Source organism: Vicugna pacos, chromosome 2 (assembly GCF_048564905.1).
Source record: "Vicugna pacos chromosome 2, VicPac4, whole genome shotgun sequence".
NCBI lineage: Eukaryota > Metazoa > Chordata > Mammalia > Artiodactyla > Camelidae > Vicugna > Vicugna pacos.
In genome coordinates, this window is record NC_132988.1 from 118,974,027 (window position 1) to 118,999,401 (window position 25,375).

The 25,375-nt window shown below is 61.3% G+C and overlaps 1 protein-coding gene across 8 annotated transcripts in view; it reads left to right on the top strand.

The window, feature by feature from the left end:
- SH3TC1 (SH3 domain and tetratricopeptide repeats 1) overlaps positions 1 to 24,321 on the top strand; it is a 36,798-nt gene extending 12,477 nt beyond the window's left edge. For all 8 annotated transcript variants that reach the window (XM_072946781.1, XM_072946789.1, XM_072946797.1 and 5 more), the window contains 15 exons: positions 173 to 300; positions 1,578 to 1,683; positions 2,487 to 2,633; positions 3,301 to 3,490; positions 4,259 to 4,335; positions 5,151 to 5,346; positions 8,281 to 8,414; positions 10,312 to 10,353; positions 11,784 to 13,430; positions 15,928 to 16,108; positions 17,208 to 17,358; positions 18,555 to 18,677; positions 19,445 to 19,595; positions 20,486 to 20,682; positions 23,958 to 24,321. In XM_072946781.1, coding sequence (XP_072802882.1) covers positions 173 to 300; positions 1,578 to 1,683; positions 2,487 to 2,633; positions 3,301 to 3,490; positions 4,259 to 4,335; positions 5,151 to 5,346; positions 8,281 to 8,414; positions 10,312 to 10,353; positions 11,784 to 13,430; positions 15,928 to 16,108; positions 17,208 to 17,358; positions 18,555 to 18,677; positions 19,445 to 19,595; positions 20,486 to 20,682; positions 23,958 to 24,215 — 3,728 coding nt within the window. In that variant the 3' untranslated portion in view covers positions 24,216 to 24,321. The remainder of the gene's footprint in view (positions 1 to 172; positions 301 to 1,577; positions 1,684 to 2,486; positions 2,634 to 3,300; positions 3,491 to 4,258; positions 4,336 to 5,150; positions 5,347 to 8,280; positions 8,415 to 10,311; positions 10,354 to 11,783; positions 13,431 to 15,927; positions 16,109 to 17,207; positions 17,359 to 18,554; positions 18,678 to 19,444; positions 19,596 to 20,485; positions 20,683 to 23,957) is intronic.
- Positions 24,322 to 25,375: the final 1,054 nt, after the last annotated feature.

Below are 25,375 nucleotides of genomic sequence, written 5' to 3' on the forward strand. Positions count from 1 at the left end.
AGAAACTGGGGCTCAGGGGCAATAAGCCACTGTACCAAGTTTCACGGGTGGCGCACATGGGGCTGGAACCCAGGGCCCCACGGCTTTGCGCTGGGGCTCACGGGGGTGGGATAGCCCCCCACAGAGCGCCTGGCCCGCGCCTAACTGTCCCCCTTGATCTGCCCTCTTCCAGACCTGACCTTGCAGCTACGGGCCGTGCGCAGGAAGAGCGGGCAGCCTGACCCCAGCCTGCAGCAGGTCCTGCGGGGCCGGCTCCGCCTGCTGGAGAACGACAGTCGGGAGGTGGCCCGTGCTCTTGGGGTGAGTCTGGCTCCTCTGGGGGCCTGGGGGCCGGAAGGTGCAGGGGCTCCACGCTGGAGAACGGGGCAGAGGAGGCCTGCTTGGAGAAGAGTGCGGTGGACCTAGGAAGAGGAGGGCCTGTCCGTGATGTCCAGGCCTCCTGGGACGACGGTCAGGGGAGGGGGCGGCCATGCCTTGACCTCACCTGATGGTGGCACTGTGACTTGTCCCGTTTGCACTCCTGGATTTCTGGCGCCAGGGATCACGGATTACACGCTGCAGCCCAGACACATGTGGGCTGTTCCGAATGCCCCAGCTCCTATCTCCAGGGACGTGCCACCCTGCCAGGACTTTTAGTCTCTTTCTAGGGAGTAAGAAGGACCAGTGTGGGTTGAGCTTACTCTTCGATTTGTTGGTGACTGGCCTCTGCACAGAGGGCCGGTCTGGCAGGAGGGTGGTGAAGGCGGCTGGGCGGTCACCATCTGACCTTGCACTCAGCCTGGCTTGACCTTGGCCGGTGCCCCTGAGCCTCTGTGAATGCCGCTTCCTCAGCCACACACTGGGGTTGCTTAGAATTGCTGCCCCACGGAGCTGATGGGAGGGCCTGTGCACAGCAGGCGTCGCACACTCAGCACAGTGCTCCGCTACGGGGCTGCCCCTGTGGGGCCAGGCAAGAGTAGGTGGTTAAACGCACTGGCTCTGGTCTGATTCCCGGCTGTGCCAATTACTGAGGGTCAGACCTCAGAGAGGAAATGCGGCCTTATTTTCTCAATTCAAATGGAGATGTTGTGAGCACCCACTGCCCCCAACACACACGCTTGGTCGGTGTCAGCCTGGCGTTACTTTTAATGCCCCAGCACCATCAGGAGTGTTCATGGGATGGACGTCAGGAGACGGGATGATGGATTTACTATTGAAACCCAAGTTGAAGCTGCAGGAGGGGGCCGGAGGCGAGGCTGGGGCTGCACAGGGCTGAGCACAGCCGGAGCACGGAGAACCTGGTATCGCTGGTGTGTTGGGCTTGCGGCAGGTGGAACTGTCACATGGGGTCACAGAGGATGCAGGCTCAGAGCATGGAGGCCGTGCAAGCTCTGGGAAGGAGTAGGGCTTGGTACAGCACTGAGGAGCTACAGATGGCTTGAGAGTTGGAGAGGAGCCACTTGATTGTAAAGGAATCAGCTCTGTGCTTGCTGCCCCCACCAAGGTCCCTTCTGCAAAATGTTTCTGTTGCATGGCTGATGCCCCAGATGCCCCAAAGCCACGAGGACTGTTTCTCATTTCTGTTTCTTCCCCGTAAGGAGCTGTCGGCCAGGCTGCTGTCCATCCACAGCGACCAGGATCGGATTGTGGTGACATTTAAGACTTTTGAAGAAATCTGGAAGTTCTCTACCTACCATGCTCTTGGTAAGGCAGTGGTCCTCCCAGAACCGGCTATGGGACACCCCTTGGGGGATGCTTGTCACACATTAAACACTTTCTGTTACAGCTGGGGCTTTAGACCAGGCTAGCTCATGACAGCCTCTCCGTGCGCTCCCCTGTTCTCCATGAGGACTGATGTCACAGGAGGAGCTGCAGACTCACACGGGTCTGTGCTGGGAACACGTCTTACACCGAGTTTCCAAATTCCTTCCAAGTCTGTGCCCGAGGGAAACTGAGCTCTGACTGGCAGAGCACAGACCAGGAAACGTGTCTCAGCCTCCACCCGAGTGGTTTCTTCCTGAAACAGTCCCTGTTTTAAAGGAGGCTTCAGCTGTCTAAGTTCCTCTCCTTGGGAACCCTGCTGCCCCACGCCCAGGCTGAGGACCGAGGAAGTGGAAAATAAGAATCAGGAAGACGGTTTCTTGTGCACCTTGAGCAGGGCTGTGCCAGCACCCCCAGCATTCTGATCTCCCTGAATGTTCTTGTCCCATCTCATTCATAGAAGAGGAGACCAAGGGTCCTAGAGGAAGTGACTTGCCCTTGCCCAGCCTTCCCAAGGCCCACAGAGTCAGGGTGCGTTGTCCGTGATCACAGCTGGTCCTTGAGCAGCCTGGATGGCCAGACCCACGGCCTGCCCGGTTCGTGGACAGTACTATGCGTCCCCAAGGGCAGGATGGGCTGTCTCCCTGCGCCTGGTCAGTGTGGGGCTCAGCCAACACCGGGCCGTGACGGCTTCCCTTCCCACTGTCTGGAGCCCGCTGGTGACCAGGGCTTTCTGGCTCCCTCAGGCTTCACGCACCACTGCCTGGAAAACCTGCTCATGGACCAGGACTTCTGGCTGCTTGCGCCCCACAAGGATGAGGAGACGGCGATTCAGGTCCACGTGGATGAGGAGGCCTTGAAGCTGACACATGAGAGCCTCCTGGTCCAGGAAGGTGAGCCCTGCTTGGGTGATGGTGATGTGGGCCAGCTCCTTACTGCGCTGCAGACGCCTGGGGACGCCCAGGGCAGCAGGAGGGCTCTGGAGCTGCCGGGGGCTCGGGAGCTTTGAGCAGGGAGGGTACGTGCTTCTGGAACTTAGTTGTGCAGACCGTGGTCAGCCCCCAAAGAAACGCCAGAAGAGGGGCTTTTGCAAGTGCCCCACCCCTACCCCGCATCCCTGCCCCAGCTGTCGCTCCGAGAGCCTCGGTGGCCTCACAGGTGGGCTCCGAGCCTGCAGCGAACACAGCGCGAGCTGTGCGTCCTGCCGCGGCCACAGAGCGGACGGGGTGGGGGCCGGCTGCGGTCAGACTTGCTGGCGGGTGTCCAGGCCACAGGGCCCTTGGGATCGCGTGTCTGGCCCCTCATAGCCCAGACAGAGGGGAAACTGAGGTCCAGGGAGTCAGGATGAGCCGGGCTCCCAGGGCCAGCCCAGGCAGAGGAGGGACTCCTGTCCAGGTCCAGCCTCCCAGTCCGGGCCCTGGGGGCCTCCAGTGTCTTTCTGTGGATGTAGAAACGGAGTGGAGGGGAGGGGAAAGGACCTCTGCAGTGCTGCCTGGTGGGGCGGGGTGGTCCTGCCCTGTGTCCAGCTGCCCTAAATGACCAATCTCTGTCACTTTGAAGGGCCTTTCTTTGTCCTGTGTCCTGACCACCACGTGAGAGTGATAACGGGTCCCCAGCCACTCAGGCGGGCTGCGGGGAGTCCCCTGGCAGAGGTGGCCCCGACAGTGGGCTCCTCAGCCCCCAGTCCCAGCACACCCTCGGAGGTGGGGGCAGCAGCCGCCACTGCAGAACCTTTGGAACCATTCCATCAGTAGGTACCGACATTTGTTTCTCTGCTCTGGTCTATCCATAGGCCAAGGCGGGTGGGTGGAGAACGGTGTGAGCCCCAGACAGACCCAGCCATGACCCCTTCTGCTGTTTTCAGTGTGTGGCCTCGGCCAGCCAGACCAGCTCTCTGGGCCTCAAGCCTGTCCCGTGCACGACAGGACACTGACATTTCCTGGCAGGGCTGTCCTGGGATGACAAGGGCCCAGGAGTATGAAGGATGGGGCTCTGGCTTCCTGTTCCAGCTCATTCTGGAAATCTTTGGATGGAGCCACACAGCCTGTGCCCATAGTAAGGGAGCATGAAGGGATCTGTGCAAATAAGAGCCAAGGCAGAGAAAGCCTGAGGAAAGTGAGGACAGGTGGCATGTAAGCTTCTGCTCATGTACTGAACGTAGGGCATAAACTTGGCTTGGAGCTTCCTGGTGGCCAAAGCAAAGAGAGAAATTCAATCTCCTCATGTTCAGTGGCTGTGAAGTAACAGTCTGTGGCTCAGCTTCTCCCCCTGGATTGGGGGGGGGGTCTCCGAGGACGCCAGCCTGAGGACGGGGAGGAGGCACCTGGGCGGGGGGACGTGGGGCACAGCTGGGCCTGAATGCCTTACCCCCGGGCGTGTGCTTGTGTGTGCCTGTGTGTGTGCGTGCAGTGGGGCAGGTGGTGAATTCTGCTTGGGTCCCTGGGGGCTGCTGACTTGTCCAGACTACATGCAGGCTCAGTCTGCCCCAGATCTGAACTCCCCTCTCACCTCGCTCCAGGTGGGCTCTTAGGGTCCCCTGGGACCCCATCAGCGACTCCATGGGTGGACCTGTGACACCGGACAGCCAGCAGATGGGTAAATGTTTCCATTGGCTCTCCTCCCCTGGGGAAGAGGCGGGTAAGGAGGGGTGGGTACCAGCATTCTGAAAGCTTTCGTGCTCACCCTGAATCCTCCCCGAGGTAGCCAGAAGAGGTAGCTAGAATCCTCTCTGATTCGAGAAGCAAAAACGGAGGATCAGAGAGGTCCATGGCTGGCCCAAACCCACACAGCACACAGCGAGGCCAGGACTCTGGCCACTGTGCTTCTAGAGTGTGACTCCACACACTGTTCAACAAGCACTTTCTCAGATTTTGCTGCCTTCCGGGTGCTACGTCAGACACCTTGGAGGACCCTGGGGTAGGGGTAGAGGGGTGCGGGCTAGGCCCCCATCTGAATTCTCCACGGGGCATTAAAGGAGCATGAGGCAGGGGTCTTCTTCTGGGGAAGACGGCTTGGGCTCCTGGCCCAGCGTGCGTTGCTGTGCCCCAGGCTGGCCGGTGTCTGTGTGGCCTCGCGTACCTGTCAAATGGACGTCAGGCCCACAGGAGGACACTTACAGCTGTATTTGCTCTGGGGGGGCCCTGGCTTTGGATGCTGACGGCCCTGGGCCAAGTTCATCAGCGTCTCCTGGCCTCCGTTCCTCATCCTCAGTGTGAGGATAAAGTGTCCCCTTCAAGGGGGTGGGACATCCAGCCCCTCATGTGCGGTGGCCCCGCAACCCCAGCCAGGTGCCAGATGAGTTCCTCATCAGGACCATGTGTTCCCCAGCTGGGGCACCAACTGGCTGGCCAAGGGCCACTCGTCTGCCCGCCCAGCCCCCCAGCACTGACCATGTGGCCTCCTTCCTGCAGCTGTGGGCCTGGCCTCGGCAGTGGCAGACTACCAGGGCTCGGGGCCCGAAGAGATGACTTTCCAAAGTGGCGACCACATAGAGATCCTGGGCGCCCAAGTGCCCGGCCTGCCCTGGTGCATGGGCCGGCACGTGGCCTCTGGCCAGGTCGGGTTTGTGAGGACGAGTCTCATCCATGTGCAGGGCCCAGTGTCTGAGTGAGTGGCCAAGGCCCCACCCCTTTCTGAGTCCACCCTTTGCCCCTGTGGGACCCCTGCCCTGAACACCCGCTTCCTAGGTGACAGATCTGGGCGGCGGCCTGGACAGCACCCCTGCCCTTCCCCCTCCCCTCCTCGTCGTCCCTCCCACCTCTGTCCCCAGGACTAGGCCTAGCCCAAGCCCAGGGCCGTCCCACTGCCCCCAGCTTCCTGTCTGGACCCCTCCCACCCCCCTCCCAGTGCTGCTAGGGCCTGGCCCCTGAAATACATAGCTGTCCCTGTGCATGAGCGCCCCAGGGCTGCGGGGAGAGAACCACAAACAGAGGGCTTGAAACAGCAGGCTGGAGGCAGACGTCCCAGCCAAGGTGTGAGCAGGGCTGCCTCCCTCAGAGCCTCCAGGGGAGGGTCCTGCCAGCCTCTTCAGCTCCAGCGGCTCTAGGCGTCCCCGTGGCCGCATCGTCCCAACCTCCGCCTCCGTCTTCCTGTGGCCTCTTCCCCGTGTCTGTGCCCTCTCCTCCGCCTCTCCTGTTGCTGGATTAGGGGCCAGATAACCCAGAATCATGTCCTGCTGCCAGGACCCTTTACTTGACTGCATCTAAAAATCCTACTTTCAAACATTCAACCCCGTACACCAGGCCGCTCCCCTTCATCAAACCTTCAAAGTTCTGGGCCTGGCCTTCAGGGCCCCCAGCCCAGGCCCTGGTAACCCTCAGTTTCATGGGCTCCCACTCACCATCATCTCACCCTAAGTCTAGCCCTGGGAGTTGGCTCGCCCCTTCTAGGACGATGCTGGTTCGACATGCGCGTCCCCCGGTGTGAGACGCCCCCTCCGTCCCGACCGTACCGTTGTCCAGGGACCCTCACTGGTCCCGTCTCATCGCCAGTAGCTCATCCCTGGGGGCGCCCTTCCTGGCTGGCCGGTCACCTCTGTGCCCCCACCACCTGACCCTGGACGGCAACGGGGGGTCTGGGGAGAGTGGTCAGCAAGCACAACTGTGTTCTTGACCTTTTCTTGTTCAGCCTTCAGCCCAGGAGTCAGTGTGTAGAGAAGTCCCTTTGCAGGGCCAGCACCCAGCCGGGCCTCACCATGCACAAACATGGGGTGCACGTCCTCAGGGCCCCCCAGCCCGGACAGCCCAGCTCGTTCTTGCCTAACGCTGCAGACAGACCGACAACCCCCAGACCAACTCTCAGAGGCCACTTGGGCATCATGACGAGTCCCACAGTCACTTTGTTCCCTGACTCAAGTGTCTGTCTGTTCTGGCACCTCTTTGCCCCTGTTCACGAGAAGCAGTTTGAAGCTGGGCTGGGCTCGGACGCCCCACCTGTGGTTCCCAAGGTGTGCGCTCCCCCAGGGATCCATTCCGAACTTCCTCAGTAGGGATGTGCCCCCTACGCGCCCTGGTTGGCAGTCCACAGGGATTCCCAGCACAAGGAAGGCACCCAGAGTCTGAGTTTTCTTTCTCCTGCTGAAATGTGTTTCCCACCCTATTGGACGTCCAGACTCCTTTTTGCACACAGCCCATCGCCTGGTATTCTGTGCAGCCCTCTGGGGGCCCCTGGGCTAGATGCCTTCCAGCATCTCTGAGGAGCCCACAACTTCTCCACAGACAGGGGTCCTTGAGAATTGAACATGCCCTGAGCTTGTCAAGGGTCTGAGCTGCTATTGCTGTGGGGAGGAGCCAGCCTGCTGCCCTCCCTTCTCCCAGAAGGGCAATGGGGCCTGGTGCCATTGGTCCTGTTTACAGCTGGAGAAGCCCTACCAACTCCTTTCCTTCACTCTACAGACGTTTACTGAGCGTCTTTCCTATTCCAGATCTGGACTTACATCCTTTGTTTTGTGGTTATTCTTCATTTCTTTTAACTTTATTTTGACATAATTTCAGACTTAGACAAAAGTTGCAAGGAGAGCATAAAATTCCTGCATATCCTTCACCCAGATTGCCCAGATGTTAATGTTATGACATTTACTTTCTCCTCTTCTTTTTTTTTCAATTTTTTTGCCTAAATTCTTTGGGAGTTATTTGCAAGCATGATGTCCCTTTACTCCTAAAGAATGCACTGTGTGTTTCCTAAAACCAGGACATGGCTTACATAGCCACACACACCTGTCAGAATCAGGAAGTTAACATTATTACAATACTGTCATCTGCAGGCCTTATTCAGATTTTGCCACTTTTCCCAGTAATTCCCTCTACAGCCAAAGAAAATTCCAGACTACGTGTTACCAGTTCTCCATCTCTTCAGTCTTGTCTCCTTGATCTGAAACAGTCCCTCGGTGTCTCTGTCCTTTAGGACACTGACATTTGTAAGGAATAGAAGCCTGCTGTTTTGTCGAATATCCCACAATCTGCCCTGAGGCTTTCTTGAACTTCTCAAAATAGCTCCCTCTAAGTACATCCAAAGTACATTTGAAAGTCTTGCATTTTGCTGGTGACTTGGTCCTATAAGCAGAAATTGCTCCCCTCTTCCTCCCTCTGTTCCTTCCTATTTTTCCCCACCCTGACTTCTCAGAGCACACAAGTGCCCTGTGTCCGTGCTGGGCACTGGGGAAAGCACTGGCAGAAGTCATGTGAGGCGCTGTGGGCGCTTTCATTGTGGAGGGATCAGGTCTGCCTGTAACTGTCAGGGCCAGCCTTGCAGGGGAAAGGGCATTTGAGGTGGGGTTTTGAAGGCTGTCCAGGAGCTTACCTCCCCAGGATGCTGTGACCTGCTGCATCTATCACAGCCTTCCCTACTCCTGGGTGTCTGCCTCCAGCAAGACAAAGCACCCTTGGGAACAGGATCTATTTTTTTTATATCCTGGTGTTTTTACCGCTAGGCACAGGGCAGGTGTACAGGGACTGTCTGTCAAGTTAGGGAGTAGAAAAGGGTCTTAGTGTGAAATGTTTATTTTGGAAAAGAGCAATCTAACATGCACTTTATTTTTTCCAGTTTGGAAAATGTAATTTTTCTCAATGAAGAAGAAAGGTCTTTCTTCAGCAGCGAAGGATGCTTTTCTGAAAAGGATGCCAGGCAGCTGCTGATGAGGACTTCTGGCACTGACATCTGCACTGCGTACAGCTTGGGTAGGTGTAGGGGGGCTCCGGCGGGGGGTGCTGCTCCTCCCCCCACCTCACGCTGGCTGCAGGGACATCTCAGGACCGGCAGCCGGTTACACCCTATAGCTGAGGGTTTAGGACAGTTCTCTTGGGGCAGATTCCTGGAAAGACAAGGAGGGTGCAGAGCTAAGCCTCTTTCCCATAAGGCTGAACTAACTGGTACCCCATCCACCCTGTGCCATCGACCCTGGGCTCCGGGAGTTTGGACCGTCTCCTCAGTAGGGTGTTGGATGGTTCTGGCCTCATGCACTGTTCACAGCAGCACCCCTCGGCCCCCACCCCGCTTCCCTTCGGGAATGCTCTGTTCCCTCTGCTATTCCATGGTCATGAACACCAGCCCTGGCACTTAAAGGGGATTCTACAAGTGCTGTCGCTGCCTTTGGGGCAGGTAGGGCCACACAAGGCCAGGCAGGCCAGACACAGAGGGAGGAACAGGGCCAGAGCCAGGGAGGCGCAGGAGAGCGGCCCCAAGCCCCCCATCCGCCCGAGGCCTCCCTCACTCCGGGCGCTGGGGCGGCGGCGAGCGTGCCGGCCGGTTCTGTTCCGGCCAGCCCTGCCCTGGCCCTCTGCCCACTCCGTGTAAGGGGGACCTCCCTCCCCACCATCGGATCAGGACTCCGGGCTCTCGAGGCTGTGGTCTGGCCTGGGTTGCCTGGCCTCTGGGTGGCCGGGGCTACACTTCAGGGTGGCCACCTCCTGAACACAATGCTGTTCTGTTGATCTCAAGGCCCTCAGTTTAGGAAAGGATTTCTCTGGGGCTGCAGTGCAAATCATAGGTGAAGGAAGTGTGTCAACGGCCACAATGAAAGAAAATGTGGCAGAGGGGACAGTGCTGGAGCGACTCGCCAGTCCCCCTACAGGGATGTGGCTGCACAGCTCATTCCTTTCTCCTGCCAGACGGAGGTGCGTGCACGTGTGTGCACACCCACACAGACACAGGTATGCACACACACGTACGTGCACACACACCATACACTGACAGACACATGTGCAGACACACACGTGCAGACACACTCACACAAATGCAGACACACACCCCTGCACACACACAACTGTACACACACAGGGGCACACATGAAAACACACACATCCACCTACACATCCACGCATGTGTGCGCACGTGCGTACACGTATACACACACACACGTGTCCACACACATCCTTTCTGCCGCTGGCTGACACGCATTCCCACCAATATGAGATTTGCTTCCTAGATCCCTCTAGTCGGCTCCTCCTCCTCAACAGACAAACACATTTGACCGTAGCCGGTCAGGTTCAAGCCCGCCTGGCTTACGACCTCCTTTTCTTCAGGAAGCCGCGTGGCGACCTTGCTCGGGGTGTTGTGGGGTCCTCTGAGCAGGACTATGTGGTCGACAGCACACGGCGCTTCATGTGTCTTTTTACAGCTCTTCTTCCCTCGCTGGGTTTCTCTGGCAACCCCGTGGGCTGTCAGTGTCAGCCCGCTTTAAGGGGGTGGGAACTGAGGCATGGGAATGGGCAGGCAGTCAGATGAGGAGGGGCTCAACCCCAGAGGGGCCGCCCTGCCCCTGGGAGAGCCCACGGAACCCGGAACCCGGGGCAGCCCTCGGGGGGCGTGTGACTCCTGTTCCCAGAGGGCAGCGGTGGAAGGCGGCAGCCTCTTGAGGGCGGATGGAGTCCTGCGGGGGTGGGGGTGAGGGGGGAGGAGATGGGGCAGGAGCACATTCTGGAAGACAAGGCTTCTCGGCCGGCGCCCCTCGCTGCCGCCCCAGCCTGCTTCCCCTCAGGGGCGCTGGTGTCAGGGTGTCAGTATCCGGGCCCTCACTGACATCCCTGGTCCAGGGGGACTGGCCCCAGGGTGACGCTCCCTTCTCTCCCTTTTCAGACATGTTAGAAGAGGCTGAGCCTCAGCAGCAGAAAATACATGGTAGGTTCTTCCCACACAGCCCGGGGTCCCTCTGGTCACGGGGGTGGTCTCGGGGTGACAGGGGGCAGAGGTGGCAGAGCTAGGCTTGAGTGGGCACTGGCTGCAGACCTCCATCCTCCGTGGGGGAGGGCTGGTGGGCAGGGAGTCCAGCCCGGGAGGGGAGGTTGGATGAGGTGGAGGTGAACCATCCCTCCACTGCTGCAGTGGGTCCCCAACAAACATGCCAGCCCCCGGCCCTGTCCCCAGCAAAGGTGGGGCACCCCCTCCATTGCCCGAGCTCATGCCTGACTCAGGGTTCCTTTCATGCAACTTAGAGCAGCTGAAATTTGCCCCGTGAGCTGCTCGGATGGGTGCGGGGGTGCTGGGGGCACTGAATTTGGAGACTGATGTTGGGGAAGTCCCGCGAGGGTCTGCTCCTTCCCCTGGGGGCCTGGTTCAAGGACACCCCCCGTCTCTCCCTCCACACCTCCATCTCTCCCACAACAGAGGGGTTGCATTGGGAGGCCTGGGGACACAAGTGCCCGGGGACCCTTTGAGCTTCCCGGGAAATGGGAACTGTCCAAGCACAAACACAGATGGGCCACTGTGGGACACGGGCGGGCGAGGAGGCTTGGAAGCCAGTCCCCCGGGGCCCTCCCTCCAAGAAGCTGCAGACTTGCCTTCAGGGGAGGCTCTCCCGCCTGCCCAGGTCCTGGCAGCAAAGGCTCCTCCAGCCGTGGGAGGCAGGGTGACCAGGACAGCACTGGGAGCACACGATGGGAGCCCACTGGCCTCCACCGGGAGCGGGTGCTTCTTAGCGAATCCAGCGCTTGGTCAAGTCTGACGCTTACTGCTCAACCACATTTAATGTTTTAAATTCCTAGCTTTTACAGAAGAATAAAGAGACAGTCTTGAACATGTTTTTTTAAAAGTGAACTTGAGACAGAAGTTTCTAGGTCCTGGTTCCTTCCTTCCTTCCAAATTCCCCTTCAAATCCTGTGTTTTTCCAGCAGGAAGTGTAGCTTGTTTGCTCCTCAAGGCTGGACGGGCCTTGGGGCCCTGAGTCCATCCAAAGCCAACAGTCCCTCAGCAGGCAGCCTGGGCAGCTCCACGGCCCCAGGCCCTCCAGCACTCTTTTTTTTTAACCCTTTAGTAGGCCTCAGATTCCCGAATCAGCCAAGAGGAAGGGGGTGCCCGGGGGTCTGGGAGCTGTGCTCAGTGTTTCCTGTTGGAACAGCCCCCGGGGCTAGAGCCGTGCAGATGGACACAGCCGCCACTGTCCTCCGCCGTGGTTGGTTTATTGGTTCTGTGGGAGATTCACGGCAGCCCCGGGGGCACGTAGTATCTGTAACTTCCAATGACAGGGACATGGCGGCTTGGGGAGGAACGCCCCTGCCCGGCCTGGACCCAGAACAGACTCTAACCCATCTGGGGGTTTCGGTAATTTGCAGAAATGCCTCCGCCTGGCTTGAGCCAGGAGCCACGTGAGACCCTGAAGAAGGTGAAGAATGTTCTCGAACAGTGCAAGTCCTGCCAGGGCTGCCCTGAGGCACCAGCGTCCCCGGACTTCCATAGGGTGTCCAGTGGTACGAGCCCGCCGGACACAGAACAGCCCTTCCACCTGGACGGCGGGGCCGACCCGGAGGCGCTGGGCTCGCTGCTGCTGCTCTTGGACGCGCCCGGGTCCGAGGCCGTCTTCCGTGGCCTGTACAGCCTCTCCCTGCCGGCGCTCAGCAGCCTGCTCTGCGGCTCCACCGACGAGGAGGAGCTGGCCCGGCGCCTGGCCCGGGCCCGGGAGGCGGCCAAGAAGGCCGGCCTGCCCATGGCCCTCGCCAGGCTCTGCTTCGTCCTGGGGCGGCTGTGCGTGAGGAGGCTGAAGCTGTCCCAGGCCCGGGTGTACTTCGAGGAGGCTGTGGGAGCGCTGGGGGGCCGCTTCGGTGACCTCATCCTGGCGGTGGCCGTGTACACCAACCTGGCCTCCGTCCACCTGCGGCAGAAGAACCCGGAGAAGGGTGCACAGGTGCTGCCGAAGGCCTTGGCCCTGCTTCTGGGGACGCCTGGCCACGTCTGCAGCACCGAGGCAGAGTCGGGGCTCCTGAGGCTCGCCCTGCGGAGGGCCGTTGGTGGCCGGAGCCCCCAGGCCGAGGCCAGGGCCTGCTTCCTGCTGGCCAAGCACCACGCCCGCCTGAAGCAGCCGGAGGAGGCCCTGCCTTTCCTGGAGAGGCTGCTGCTTTTGCACAGGGCCTCGGGGTCCCCGGGCGCCGGGTGGCCCATGGACTGCTACCTGCTCCTGGCCGACATCTACAGCCGCAAGTGCCTGCCGCACCTGGCGCAGAGCTGCGTCAAGGTGGCCTCGTGGCGCGCGCGGGGCTCACCAGGCAGCGCCCTCCGGAGCGTGGCCCTGGTCCTGCAGAACTGCCCCTGGCTCCACCGCCTCCCCTCCCAGATCGCCCACTACCTCAGGCAGGCGCTGGCCTCCCCGGACACCCGGCCGGCGCTGCGTGGCCCGCTCTGGGCCAGCCTGGCCCAGCTGCACAGCCAGCACGGACAGCATGGCAGGGCCATCGCCTTCATGACTCAGGCCGCGGAAGCTGACGCCCAGACTGGCGGCCACTGGGTCGTGGACCACCTGGTGGCTGTGGCCTGGTTGCACGTGCTTCACGGGCAAAGCCTGGTGGCCCTGGACATCCTGGAGTCCGTCCTGGACGCGGCGGTGGCCACCCTGGACCAGGAGGGCGTGATCGCCAACATGGCAGGCATTGCCCTGAAGAGGACGCGCAGGACCCGGCAGGCGGCCGAGGGCTACTATCGCGCCCTGCAGGTGGCCAGGCGCCTGGGCCGGCTGCGGAACCAGGCGGTGGTCCTGGCCAACTTCGGGGCCCTCTGCCTGCAGGCCGGCGCCGGCGGGCTGGCGCAGCACTACCTCCGGGAGGCTGTGAAGTTTTTCTCGCGGCTGCCCAGCGGGGAGTGCGGCCGGGACTTCACCCAGGTTCTCCTGCAGCTGGGGCTCCTCTGCACCCGCAGGGCGCTCACCCACCAGGGCAAGTGCTACTACGAGTGGGCCCTTCTGGTCGCCGCGGAGACAGACCACCTGGAGAGTAAGTGTCGGGCACACTGGCTCCCTGGAAAGGAAACATGCTGTGCAGAGCACACCTGGGGTTTGCGATTCAGAGGCGAGCGGCTGTTTTCCACCAAGAATGCTGAGTAGTGGAAACCAGCAGGGGCTGGCAAGAGCTTTGAGGGTGTCCCGTGCTGGGCCGGACATCAGCAGGGCAGCCAGCTTGTCCAGGCTTGCCTGGGACTGCTCTGCTTTGTGCGCTGAGAGTCCCGAGACTGGGCGTCCCAGCAGTGTAGGGCAGACGGGCTTGCCCCCGGCCAGGCAGGAGCGGCCGATCAGAGGAGCGGCGTGAGTCTTGGTCGCTGGATGCTGTAGTTGGTGCTCTCTCCTTGGCATCGCCCAACAGCCCTGCACACCAGATACCTCCCCCTGCACAGGGGGTGCAGGGAAGTTTCTTCGTCCAGCAGCAGCTTGTGTGAGTATGCCAGGCTCTGTGCACGGCTCCACCTGCCAACAAGACCCAAGTGAGCCTCGCAGGGGGCTGGCGGCCAAGCGTTGGAAACAGGTGCCTGGGATCACAAGAGCCACAAAAGCAGGTGCTCAGCTGGATGGTGGGTGGCTCCAGTCTGTTCAGTCTGGGACCTAAGAGACAGGAGAGTTTAGTCAAACACGGGATGGGGGGCTGGCAGAAGGAGCAGCCTGTACAAAGGCCCTGAGGATTGTGAGCTGGGCCACGCAGGGAGGTGCACAATTTGGAATGGTTGGGGCAGGCGGTGGGCAGTGAGAACCTCAGGCTGGGGGCTAGGCAGGGGTGTAGGAACCCAGGCTGTGGTTTGGCGTTTTCCCTGAGAGCACTGGGGAGCCACTGAGGGATGTAGGACACTCACCGGGCTGGAAGGGGACCCTCTGGACCTCCAGGAGGAACCAAGTGCTGGGCCCTCCAACCAGCTCTGTGGCCTTGGACAGGTCCTGGCGGTGCTCACCAATGTCACGTAGCCCCCGGAGGACCTCTCGGAAACTCCCCGTGAGCCCCTCTCCCACCAGGGAACTAGAGGATTCAGACTTGGGAAAGCCAAGCTGGGGGGCCCGGGGGGGGGCGTGTTTTTCCCCTCCTCCATATGAACAGTGAGGAGACTAAGGGCTGGGGCGGCGTCCTGGGGTCACCCGGTGCTGGCCCTGGCTCGTTTCTCCGTCCATGTCGGCAGTCTGTGTCCTTCTAGGGTTCGTCCCTTCCATCCAGGTGTCTGATTTGTCGGTGCGCAGTTGTTCACAGAATCCCCTTTGTTTCTGTGAGATCGGTGCTAGTGGCCCCTCTTTCACTCCTGATTCTCGCCATTTCCACCTCCTTCCTTTTTCTCCTGGTCAGTCTGCTGACAGTTTGTCAGTGTTGTCGACCTTTCCAGCGAACTGTCATTTGGTTTCACTGATTGTCTCTGTTGTTTTTCTGTTCTCTAGTTTATTCATCATTTCCACCCGAACTTCTATTTTTCCTTCCTTTGGCCAGCTTGGGTCTGGTTAACTCTCCTTTTTCCAGTTTCCTAAGGGAGAAGTTCAGGGTTTTGATTTGAGATTTTAATTCTTTTTTTAACGAAGGTGTTTACAGCAACAAAGCCCCTGTAAGCACTGCTCTCTCCGCATCTCCTAGGCGGTGCTGAAATGCTCGCTCTTCCCAAGCATCTCCTCATTGCTGCTGTGATTTCTTCTTTGGCCCACTGGGTATTAAGAAACATGCTGTTCATTTCTACAAACTCATGAATTCCCCAAACTGCCTTCTGTTACTGCTGTCTGATTTCGCACCACCGCAGCTGGAGAAGGTGCTTTGTATGGCTTCAGTCTTCTTACGTGTAAGGAGAGGTGTTCTGTGGTCCAGCCGCTGGTCTGTCCTGGAGGAAGTTCCACGGGTGTGTGAGGCCTTGTGTTCTGCTCTTGCTGGGGGCATGTCGCGGAGTCTCTTAGGTCTGGCTGGTTCACGGCGCTCAAGTCTCTAACCTTGTTCCTCTCTGGGTCACTTTTAATAAAGGAAGCTCCCAGCCATCCCAGCCCTCTGGTGTTAGGAGATGCTAGTGAGACGCTGGTTTTGGAGGCTGGCTTCATGAAGGAGCATTGGCTTTGGAATGCCGGAGCCAGATTTGAATTTTGTCTCCACGGCATGCCGTGTGCTCTAGACTTGGTACTCAGCTTTGAACTCTGCTGGTCTGTCGGCAACATGGGGTCATCAGCTCTGAGTGAGGGCAGCCCCTGTTTGGCTGGGAGGAGTTCTGTGATGCAGAAACAGCGTCCTAATGCGCCGGGAGAGCCCGGCCTGGGGTTATAAAAGTGGTCACTGCTGTCTCTCACGCACCCAGGACGTGCCCTGCGGGGCCCCAGCAAGGAATGCCCGCCAGCTGTGTGACCTTGAGTGGGACCCTCAGCCTGTCCCCGTGTGCCATGGCCCCAGCTCCCAGAGGCGTGGCGAGGCAGGCATGTGGCCGGGGCCTCTGACCCAGCAGACGTCGCTGTGACGTGTGATGTGGCCTCTTCCTCTGTCTCCCGCCCAGGCCAGCTGCGTGCCGTCCAGAGGCTCTGTCACTTTTACAGCGCCGTCACGCCCAGCGAGGCCCGGTGCGTCGTCTACCACGAGTTCCAGCTCTCGCTGGCCCGCAAGGCAGCTGACAAAGTGCTGGAGGGGCACCTGCTGGAGACCCTCGGCCAGCTCTACCTGTCCCTGGGCACCGAGCGGTGAGGGCCAGCCCTCGGGGGCAGGGCGGGGCGGGGCGGGGAGAAGGCTGGCCCACCGACACAGCACAGCCCCTCCTCAGGTGCCACTTCGCTCCTTAGCGTCAGACGGGCTGTGGGCCAGCAGGCCTCGTCTTGTCCCCCGGGGAGGCAGAGTGCGTGTTTCTGGCCATTCTTCCTGCCACGGTGGCTTCTGCAAGCTGACCCCACTGGCCCAGCTGTGGGCGGGGTGGTCTGGTCCTCATCTGCCCCCTTGGAGGACAGCAGCCACAAGTGCCTGGAGGGTTCTCGTCCACAGGAGGACTGCGGCTGTCCCGCCTGCTTCCCGGGGCAGAGGTTCAAGTCTGCATGTCCCGTGTGAAGCCCGCCCAGAACAGCCTGACTGGGGCTGGCTACAAACGGTGGGGCCACACTGCCTGCAGGGAGGGCCAGCAGAGTCTCTGATGACACCCCCCCGTGTGGGGCTCCCTGGGAGCAGGGAAGGAGCCAGGTTTCCCAGGACTTGGGAGACGGCCTCCAGCATCATCCTCGGACCTCGGTTTCACGGCAGGACCGATGGGCCAGCGCCCTAGATCGATGCTTCTCAAAGTGGGGGCCCCAGGTCATCAGTGCCCACGCCATCTGGCGCTAGGTGGAAATGCTCCCTCCCAGGCCTCACTCCAGACCTCCGGAGCTGGCAGCTCCGGAATAGGGCCCTGCAGTCTGTGTTTGATTGGCTTCCCCTCTTCCCTTCTGCCGAGGGGTGGCTCTGATGCTCACTCACTCAGCAGGAAAACCACTGGCCTGGACAGTGTCTAAATTTCTGCCCAGGGGCCACAATCCCAGCTGCGTCTGGAGGCGATGTGGGCCCACGTTTGGGAAGGCAAGACAGAGATGGTGGTGGGCCCTGGGGCTGCCTGTTTCCCTCCCAAGGGTCTCCATCTTTGCTACGAGCCTGCTGTGCTCATCCTGGCTCTCCCATTGGCCTGGGAAGGGCAGGCTCTATTCCTGCTCCCGACATCCTAGGTCCATCATCGCCAGACAGGCCCTGGGGAGAGCCTGGCCCACCCGCTGTGGTGGCTAGCCCGGGAGCACTGTTCTGACGGCCCACGCCTAATTCCAGGGCCTACAAATCCGCGCTGGACTACACCAAGCGCAGTCTGGGGATTTTCATCGACCTGCAGAAGAAGGACAAGGAAGCACATGCCTGGCTGCAGGCGGGGAAGATCTACTACATCCTGCAGCAGAACGAGCTGGTGGACCTGTACATCCAGGTGCGCGGGTGCGGGGCGTGCACCACGCACTCACTCATCCCTCAGTCACAGCCGCGCACCTGCTACTTGCCAGGTGCCCGAGCCATCGCCCCACCCCTGGACGCCCACCACGCAGCATCATCCATACTGATCTGAGCTCTGGGGGCAGAGGCGGGGGCCCCACGGTGCCCACTAGCGTGTTGGTATACAGCAAGTGCTCGATAAATGTGCCAAGGCTGGCCCACCAGCTGACACACAGAATTTGCTTCAGCTGCACCCGGCGTTTCTCCCTAAAAAATGCATTTCTCAGAAAAGCTCTGTTTTTAGACGCTTTCTCGAATGTGACATGACTGGCAGCAAATTGAGAGGCCCAAGACCCCTGTGGGTTTACTCCTTTTTGAGCACCTGCTGTGTACGCCCCTAAGCCAGGGGCTGAGGCTCCAGATCAGGAGCTTATGGCCGAGACAGGGGCAGACTCCTCAGTGAACAATGCCACCTGGGGCCAGGGCCGCAGGGCGTAAAGCAGCCGGGAGGGTGGGCTCGGTCCGCCTAGGTGGTCACGGAGGCTGTTAGAGCTGCAGGGCGTGGGGGGGCGCAGTGCCCACCCGGGGAGGGGGCGTCTCCGCACCGGGACTCACAGGGGCAAAGCCCCAGAGGTGCACGGAGCGTGGCAAGTCCTGGGGCTGCACGCTGCTGGGCATGGCTGGACTGCGGGCCGGGGCGGTCACTCACTGGCACATCCTGTGCAGCCCCGGGCGCAGCAGAGGGGCGACAGCCTCCGTCCTCTGGTGGGAGGGACACGGGGACATGTGGTCAGGCGTTACTAAGGGCCCGGGAGGGAAGGTGGCGGGACCCACGGCCCCTGGATGAGGAGCGCCCCGTGAAACTGGCCAGAGTGCCGTTGTCCGGGCGTGGCCACAGGGTTCAGAGGCCGGCTCTGCGCTCCGTCCCAGGCGGCCGCCAGTCCACACCTGCTGGTTCCTGGGGCCTCAGCTGGGCAGGCCTCCTCAAGCGACACGGGGCTTAGATTACCATCCTGCCCCCAGTGGGCAGCAAGGGCCCCGAGTGCACAGGGACTGAGGTGTCGAGAGGAAGGAGCCCTCGAGGCTTGCTGGTGCAGTCGGGGCACATGGGGCCATCTGAGGGGTCCCAGAGGGCCCGGCCACCTCACCCTGCGGGGTGCTGTGGGTTCCAGAAGGGTCCCTGCATCCTTGCAGGTGGCACAGAACGCAGCGCTGTGCACGGGGGACCCCCACCTGGGGCTGCAGCTCTTTGAGGCGGCTGGAGACATCTTCTTCAACGGGACCTGGGAGCGGGAGAAAGCCGTGACCTTCTATCGGGTGAGCGGCCACTGTGCGTCCAGGAGGGTGGGCGTCAGGTGGGCGTCCCTCAACGGGCCCAGGCACAGGTGTGGCGGGCAGAGGCCCCCCACCTGGAGGCAGGACCCCCCAAGCATGTGTTTAGTTTCCTGGCAGTTTGGCCGGGGATGACCTTGACCCCCACGCCCTACCTGGGAGGAAGAGAGCAAGGAAGGACGGGGGAGGGCCAGAGGCAACTCTTGGCTCATAGCCTGCATCCCGGTAAGCCAATCACCCATGGATGTGAGGCCTGTCCCCTCATCTTACAGATGAGGAAACAGGCTCAGAGAGGCACCGGGGCGTGTCCAAGGACACAGCACATGGGGACTGGGCCACGGCCCAGGTCTGCGCGTGCCTCCCAGGGAGGGCGGCTCCTCCGCCCTCTGTCTGTCCAGCTCAGGGCTTGTGACTCAGCCCCAGGGTGCAGATAAATGTGGTGTTTTCAGAGCCCAAGGGGGTGTTGTGCTGTTGGGCCCTCCTGGTTGGGCCCTTCTCACCCTGGGGGGGCCAGGCTGGTCTGAGATATGTGGTGTAGCTAGTAGGTAAGTCTCACACCCTAACCTGCTCAGGGCCCAGGGGCCCTGGGGTGTCACGACACCCTGAGCTGACCTTTCTCTTGGGTGGTGGTGGGCAGAGCCATTTAATGCTCCAGTGGGATGGTGGGGGCGGGACTGGGGGCTCTGAGTTGGGTACAAGGCCTGGGCTGGCTGCTCTGATAGGAGGCCTGACCTAGCCACCTGTGCTCGCAGGACCGGGCGCTGCCCCTGGCCGTGACCACCGGGAGCCAGAAGGCGGAGCTGCGGCTCTGCAACAAGCTGGCAGCCCTGCTTGGGGAGACGAAGACCCCGCAGGAGGGCCTGGAGTTCGCCCACACGGCCCTGGCGCTCAGCATCACCCTGGGTAAGCCCCCACCCCAGCCCCACCGGCCTCCGCCTCTGAGGGCCGAGGGCAGGTGGAAGGCAAAAGATGGACTGGCTGTGGCTGGGCTCCTCTGGGTGCAGGCCACCTCTCCCACGGGCCAGCTGAGATGGGCAGCAGCAAGCCTGCCCGCCCCATCCAGGACCTGCCACACTTGCCGCGTGCTGGGCTCCACTGCCTTCCTCTGTCCCCTCCCTTGCTGGCCACGAGGCCGGCCAAGGCGCCCTGCACTCCGGACAGTCCTGAAAGTGCCAGGCAGCTATCTGCATGCTGTCCCCACCCGTTGCCCCTTCCCCACTCTCAGCCCATCTCTGGCTGGCCGAGCCCCAGCCCCTCCGTGCCAGCATCCCTCTCCCTAATGTGCTGTTCCAGGCGGTCCTGTCTTCCTTCAGACGGGGAACCCAAGAGGCCAGGCACATGGCAGGTGCACAGCAGGTGCCTGCAGGCCCCACAGTGCACGCCGTGGGAAGGGGCAGATCCCAGGGCCGCTTGGTCTGGGGACACCCTCCGGACGGGGCTGGGGGGCTGCTGACGATAGAGCAGGGAAGACAAAGTTCATGTCTGCAGGTTGCCGGGGCCCTGGGCCTGAGGTGCACAGACTGCGGGACTTTGGGGTTCTCTGGTCCAAACGGTAACCAAAGGCCCCCTGCCCAAGCAGCTGGACATTCAGACCCACGACGCGCCCCTTCCCCGAGGCGGACGGGGAGCGGGCATTTTTAGGTCCCCTTTACAGATGGGAAGGCAAGTCTGGGGATGGGAGGGGACCACTTGGAGCTCTGAGACGGTGTTGGCCTGGGTGCTCCCAGCTGGCCTGTGTCCCGCTGCCCCACGCAGCCATGTCCTCACGCGTGGCCCCTCCCCTGCGTCCCCAGGGGACCGACTGAACGAGCAAGTGGCCTACCACCGGCTGGCGGCCCTGCACCACAGGCTGGGCCAGAGTGAGCTGGCCGAGCACTTCTACCTCAAGGCGCTCTCGCTCTGCCGCTCGCCCCTGGAGTTCGATGAGGAGACGCTGTACTATGTGAAGGTGTACCTCGTGCTCGGGGACATCATCTTCTACGACCTCAAGGTGGGTGGCGTGCGGGCAGGGCGCGGGCGCTGGGGCACGGGGCTGTCACCCTGCAGGGGACTTGGGGCTGCACCGGAACTGGGAGGCCTGGGTCCAGGTCCTCCTCCAGCATCGGCCCCCTATGAGGAGCAGGTGGGGCCAGTAGGCACTGTCTGAGCTCCTGTGCGGGTCAGACCTGGCCCTCAGGAGCTGAGGGTCAGTGAGGGTGGCTGACATGTAAATGTGACAGTGCGGACAGCAGCCATCAGGTAAAGGACAAACAAAATGGAGTGTAGTAGGGGTGGGGGGCCTTCTGGAGGAGGTGACTGCAAAATTAAGTCTCGAAAGTCAAGCAGGAGTTAGCCACAAAAATAGTGGGCTGAAGACACTCCCAGGGCAGGGGAAGGGTCATCATTATTCCCAGAGACCCATGACCCAGCACAAACCCTGGCACCTCCTCCAGGAAGCCTGCCAGCCTGTGTGGAGCTCTTCCCCTCCTAGGATCCTCACATTGCCTGGACGGCAATCCAGTTCACAGAGAGGGAGATTGGGGCTTGAGGTGGGGTGCGACCTGCCCCAAGTTTCATAGCAGGGACACCCCACCCCACAAGCACCCCGGCTGAGCCCCTGCCCTGTCGGAGCTGGACGGTTAGGAGCTGGGACCTATTTTTCATCCATCTCTGAGCCTCGCAGTGGACGCAGATGAGGGTCTGGAAATGTCTCCGCTATCGCTCCCCCTGCACGGGCAGAAGGCCCCCCATCTCCCCCATTCCGGGTCTAGCATTGCACCAGCACGGCGTCCCTGCTCGTGTTGGTTGAGGGGTGAGGGTGCCCCAGCCCAGGTGCTGAGTTCTCCCCCTCCCCCTACCCAACGAATGGCATCTAGGAGCTGGGGAGGCCCTGGAGGACCCCCACTTGGTCGGTAACCCCAACCCCTGCCTGCCTATGCACTGGCGACACCTGGTGGTCAGAAGTAGTCACTGCATCCTTCTATGTCAGCCAGGCAGCGCTGGAGGATTCCACGGGCAGCCGTGACCACTGCAGCTGAGCCCCACTGAGGTCCAGACCCTGAGCAGTCCAGGCGCTACGTGGCTCAGGCCCTGTGTGATCCAGGCTCTGTACAGTCCGGGCTCTGTACTGTCCGGGCTTGTACTGTTCAGGCTCTTTGTGTCCAGGATTCGTGTAACTGGTTCTTCAAATGCTTTGCTGCAGGAGGAGCTGGTACCCCCATAGGACAGACAGGGGACTGAGGCTCGGCACCGCCAGCTAATTTGGATAGGATTAGGAGAACATAGGGGGCTTCAGTGCTCAGGACCCTGCATCCCTGTGGCCGTGTGGGCCTGGGACTCTGGGACCCCACACCGTGTGACCCTAAGACCCTGCAACCCTGCTCACTCTCTCCGCATCAGTGCCCACCTTCCTGGGCTTGGAGTCTGGTGGTGGAACAGGACTGTGGCCGATCTCACCTGGGCTCGACGCCTTGAGCTCTCTCTGCCCCTGGGCGGTCTGAGGGTGGGGCCACAGCCAGCATGTACCACCCGCGTTCAGAGCGATTGGGTCAGTATCTCAGCTCTGAGCTGTGCTGAGATCCCTCAGCTCAAAACAAGAAGGGGAAACTGAGGCTGGGGAGGTGAGCAGAGTTGCCCAGGATGGGGCTGAGGGAGCCGGGCCAGGGCCAGCTCCAGGCCCCAGGCGTCTGAGCTAAGTCCAGGCAGAGCTCTCGCTCCCTCCAGGTGATCTGTCCGCAGTCACTCCCAGGAGGAAGGAAAGGGCAGGGCTGCGGCTGAGGTCAAAGAGCAGAGAACCCTCCGCTTCCTTCCAAATGGGCTTCCCAAACTGCACGACCACCACAGCTTTGCCGTGACTGCTCAGTCAGGGCCAGGCTGCCTTGACCACGCTGAGGCTTCGGAATTCCGTCAGGACCACCAGCGCCATGCTCCGTGTGTCCAGGAGGGAGAGAGGTCACCTTGTGCCCTGCGTGTGACCCAGGGGCTCCACTGCCTGGGACGGGGCAGGAGGAGGAAGAGAGGGCTGCTCTGGGGTCGAGGGGCTCACGGCGTCTTGCTGCTGGTCTCCCTGAAACAGGCTGCCTTTAGCCTGTGTGTGGTAAGGTTTGGAATAGGAAAGATTTATGTGTGAATCCTGGGTCTGCCACCCACTCGCTTCTGCACGCATGTGTGCACACACGCATGTGCACAGGGATGCACGTCCTTCTGTACTGTCCAGGCTCGTACTGTCCAGGCTGTTCTGGCCAGTTCCTTCCACTTTGCTGGGATGCCCCTTCCTCCAGGAAGCCCTGCCACCCACCCCAGGCAGAGCCGGCTTCCTGGGGCTGCCACAGGCCGCTGAGCCTCCCTCTGCACCAGCACAGGCACTTGCGCTCACTCTTGCCCCTAGAAGCAGTTGTGTCTCCGGCTCCACGCGAGGCCCAGGCCATGGTCGGCGCTGGGACTGTATTCACTGAATTGCTTCACTTACCTGCTTCAGTTTTCTTCTGGTCCTTGCTCTGCATGGGGGGCAGTGAGGAGCCAGGGCTGGTGGCTCTGGACTTTGTCCTTGGTCCTGGGAGCCATGGTAAACCCAGGAATGGACAGGCTATGTTTGGGAGGACATCCCGGCCTGGGGATGTTGGGTTTGAGGCAAAGATGCATCTGATATGGGAGCCCATGTCCTGGGGGGAGTCACGCCCCCTCAGGGTTGCAGGGGATGCGGACAGCTGACACCTGTGTGGTGCTTTGCTCTGGCCTGGCCCGGGGAAGGCGGCCGTGTGGGCATCAGTGTGGACATGTGCTGCAGGCGTCATGCCATGGGGCGGGCCCTGCCGGGGGCCTCAGAGCAACTGGTCAGACCCACCTCAGCTCCAGGGGAAGCTGTAGATATCCCCCCAGAGGCCCCAGGGGTGAGCGGGGAAGGGGCTTCTGGGAGGAGGGGGCGCTGGGCACCACGGGGGTGCAAGGCCTTGGCGCCAGGGTGGGAAGGAGGCACATCCTGGGGTCCGGAGCGCAGGAGGGACCAGGGCCCCCAAGACGCCCGTCCAGGCCCCTAGAGACCTCTGGTCTCTCTGGGGCAGCCCTGGGGAGCAGATGGGCGCCTCCTCGGGGGAAGCATGCAGGGCCAGTCCAGGGGCACCGAAGCTGTGGCCCGTCTGGGGTGAACGAATGAGCAAGCATCCTGCCTGCTGGAACCCAGCCCCGGGGTTGGGAGGCAGGTGGGGCACAGCCTTTGGGGAGACAGCTCGGCGGGACTGCCGCCCCAGGTCGGTGCTGTCACATCAGTCACATGCGTCTCCCCTCCAGGACCCGATGGACGCGGCCGGGTACTACCAGCTGGCGCTGGCGGCGGCTGTGGACCTGGGCAACAAGAAGGCGCAGATGAAGATCTATACGCGCCTCGCTGCTGTCTACCACAACTTCCTCCTGGATCGCGAGAAGTCCCTCTTCTTCTACCAGAAGGCGCGGACCTTCGCCACCGAGCTCAACATCCGCCGGGGCCACCTGGCCCCCGTGCGGTGCTGCGGGCGGGCACCCTGGCTGGTCCCCGACCCCCATTCCTGAGCCCCATCTTTGCAGACGTGGCCTCGGTCTGTCCCAGTGTCTCAGGTGGCTCATTCTGGGAAACAGAGGCACGATGCTCGGGGCCAAATAGAAATAAATGGATTTTCCAGAAATGTCCTGGAGTCTGCAGGGTCCCCTCCCTGGGCTGCCTCCTGGGGAGCATCTGGGGACCAGGCTCTAGCCCTGGGGTCCACCCTGCTGCTGCACCCCGACCTCAGCTATGTGCGGGCAGGTTCCCCAGCCGGCCACTCACCATGCAGCCTCGGGCACGTCCTTCCTTCAAACCCGTTTTCTTGCCTGTTAAAGCAGAGACAGTCGGCCGTGGGATTCGCTGGGCGCCCTCTCCCTTCCCTGGACTCACCGTGTCCAGCACTGCGCTCAGCCTTTAGTCCTCACTCTGCCCTGCGAGCTTGGGACTGTTACCTCCACTCACAGTTGAAGAAACGGAGGCACAGAGAGGTCAGGTGCTTGCCCACAGTCACACAGCAGGAGTCAGGGGCAGAGCTCCAGAGCCCAGCGCAGTGACCACCGCACCACCCCACCAGCCTGACCCAAGTGATGTGTTCTATTAGGACCCAAGGGCGGGTACACGGTTCCAGACCTCTCCACCTTTCGTCTGTGTCCTGAAAGGGATGGAAACAGGAGAAGGGGGCCCAAGTGCTCCCCTATCCCGGTGTCCTCCAGCCCAGTATGACCAGTGCCACTTCCAGCCCCTGGTCAGCCCTCAGGATGCAAGGTAGCAGAGCCTCCAGCCCTGCGTGGAGTCCCCAATCTGGGCCGCCTACCCTAGCCCTCCCTGCCCTCTCCCTTTCTTCCCAGCAACGAGCCAGGGGCCAGGAATCTAGGCAGGGCTGAAATTGCTCCCCAGTTTACAGACAGGGACCCGAGGCTCCGAGGCTGTGCGCATCCCGGTGGCTCGCACCCCAGGGCGCTACTCCAAGCTTCTCTTGTTAATGAGGTGAAACTCGCATAACATAAAATGAGCCCTTTAAAGCGAACGGTTTGGTGGCATTCAGCACGTTCACAGTGCTGAGCGGCCATCACTGTCCAGCTCCGAACATTCTCACGTCCCCAAAGAGACCCGTACTTCCCGTCTCCCGCCCCGAGACCCTCATTCAACCGGCGGGAAGTGGAGGCCTGGAGAGGGCTCCCGGTGGGGC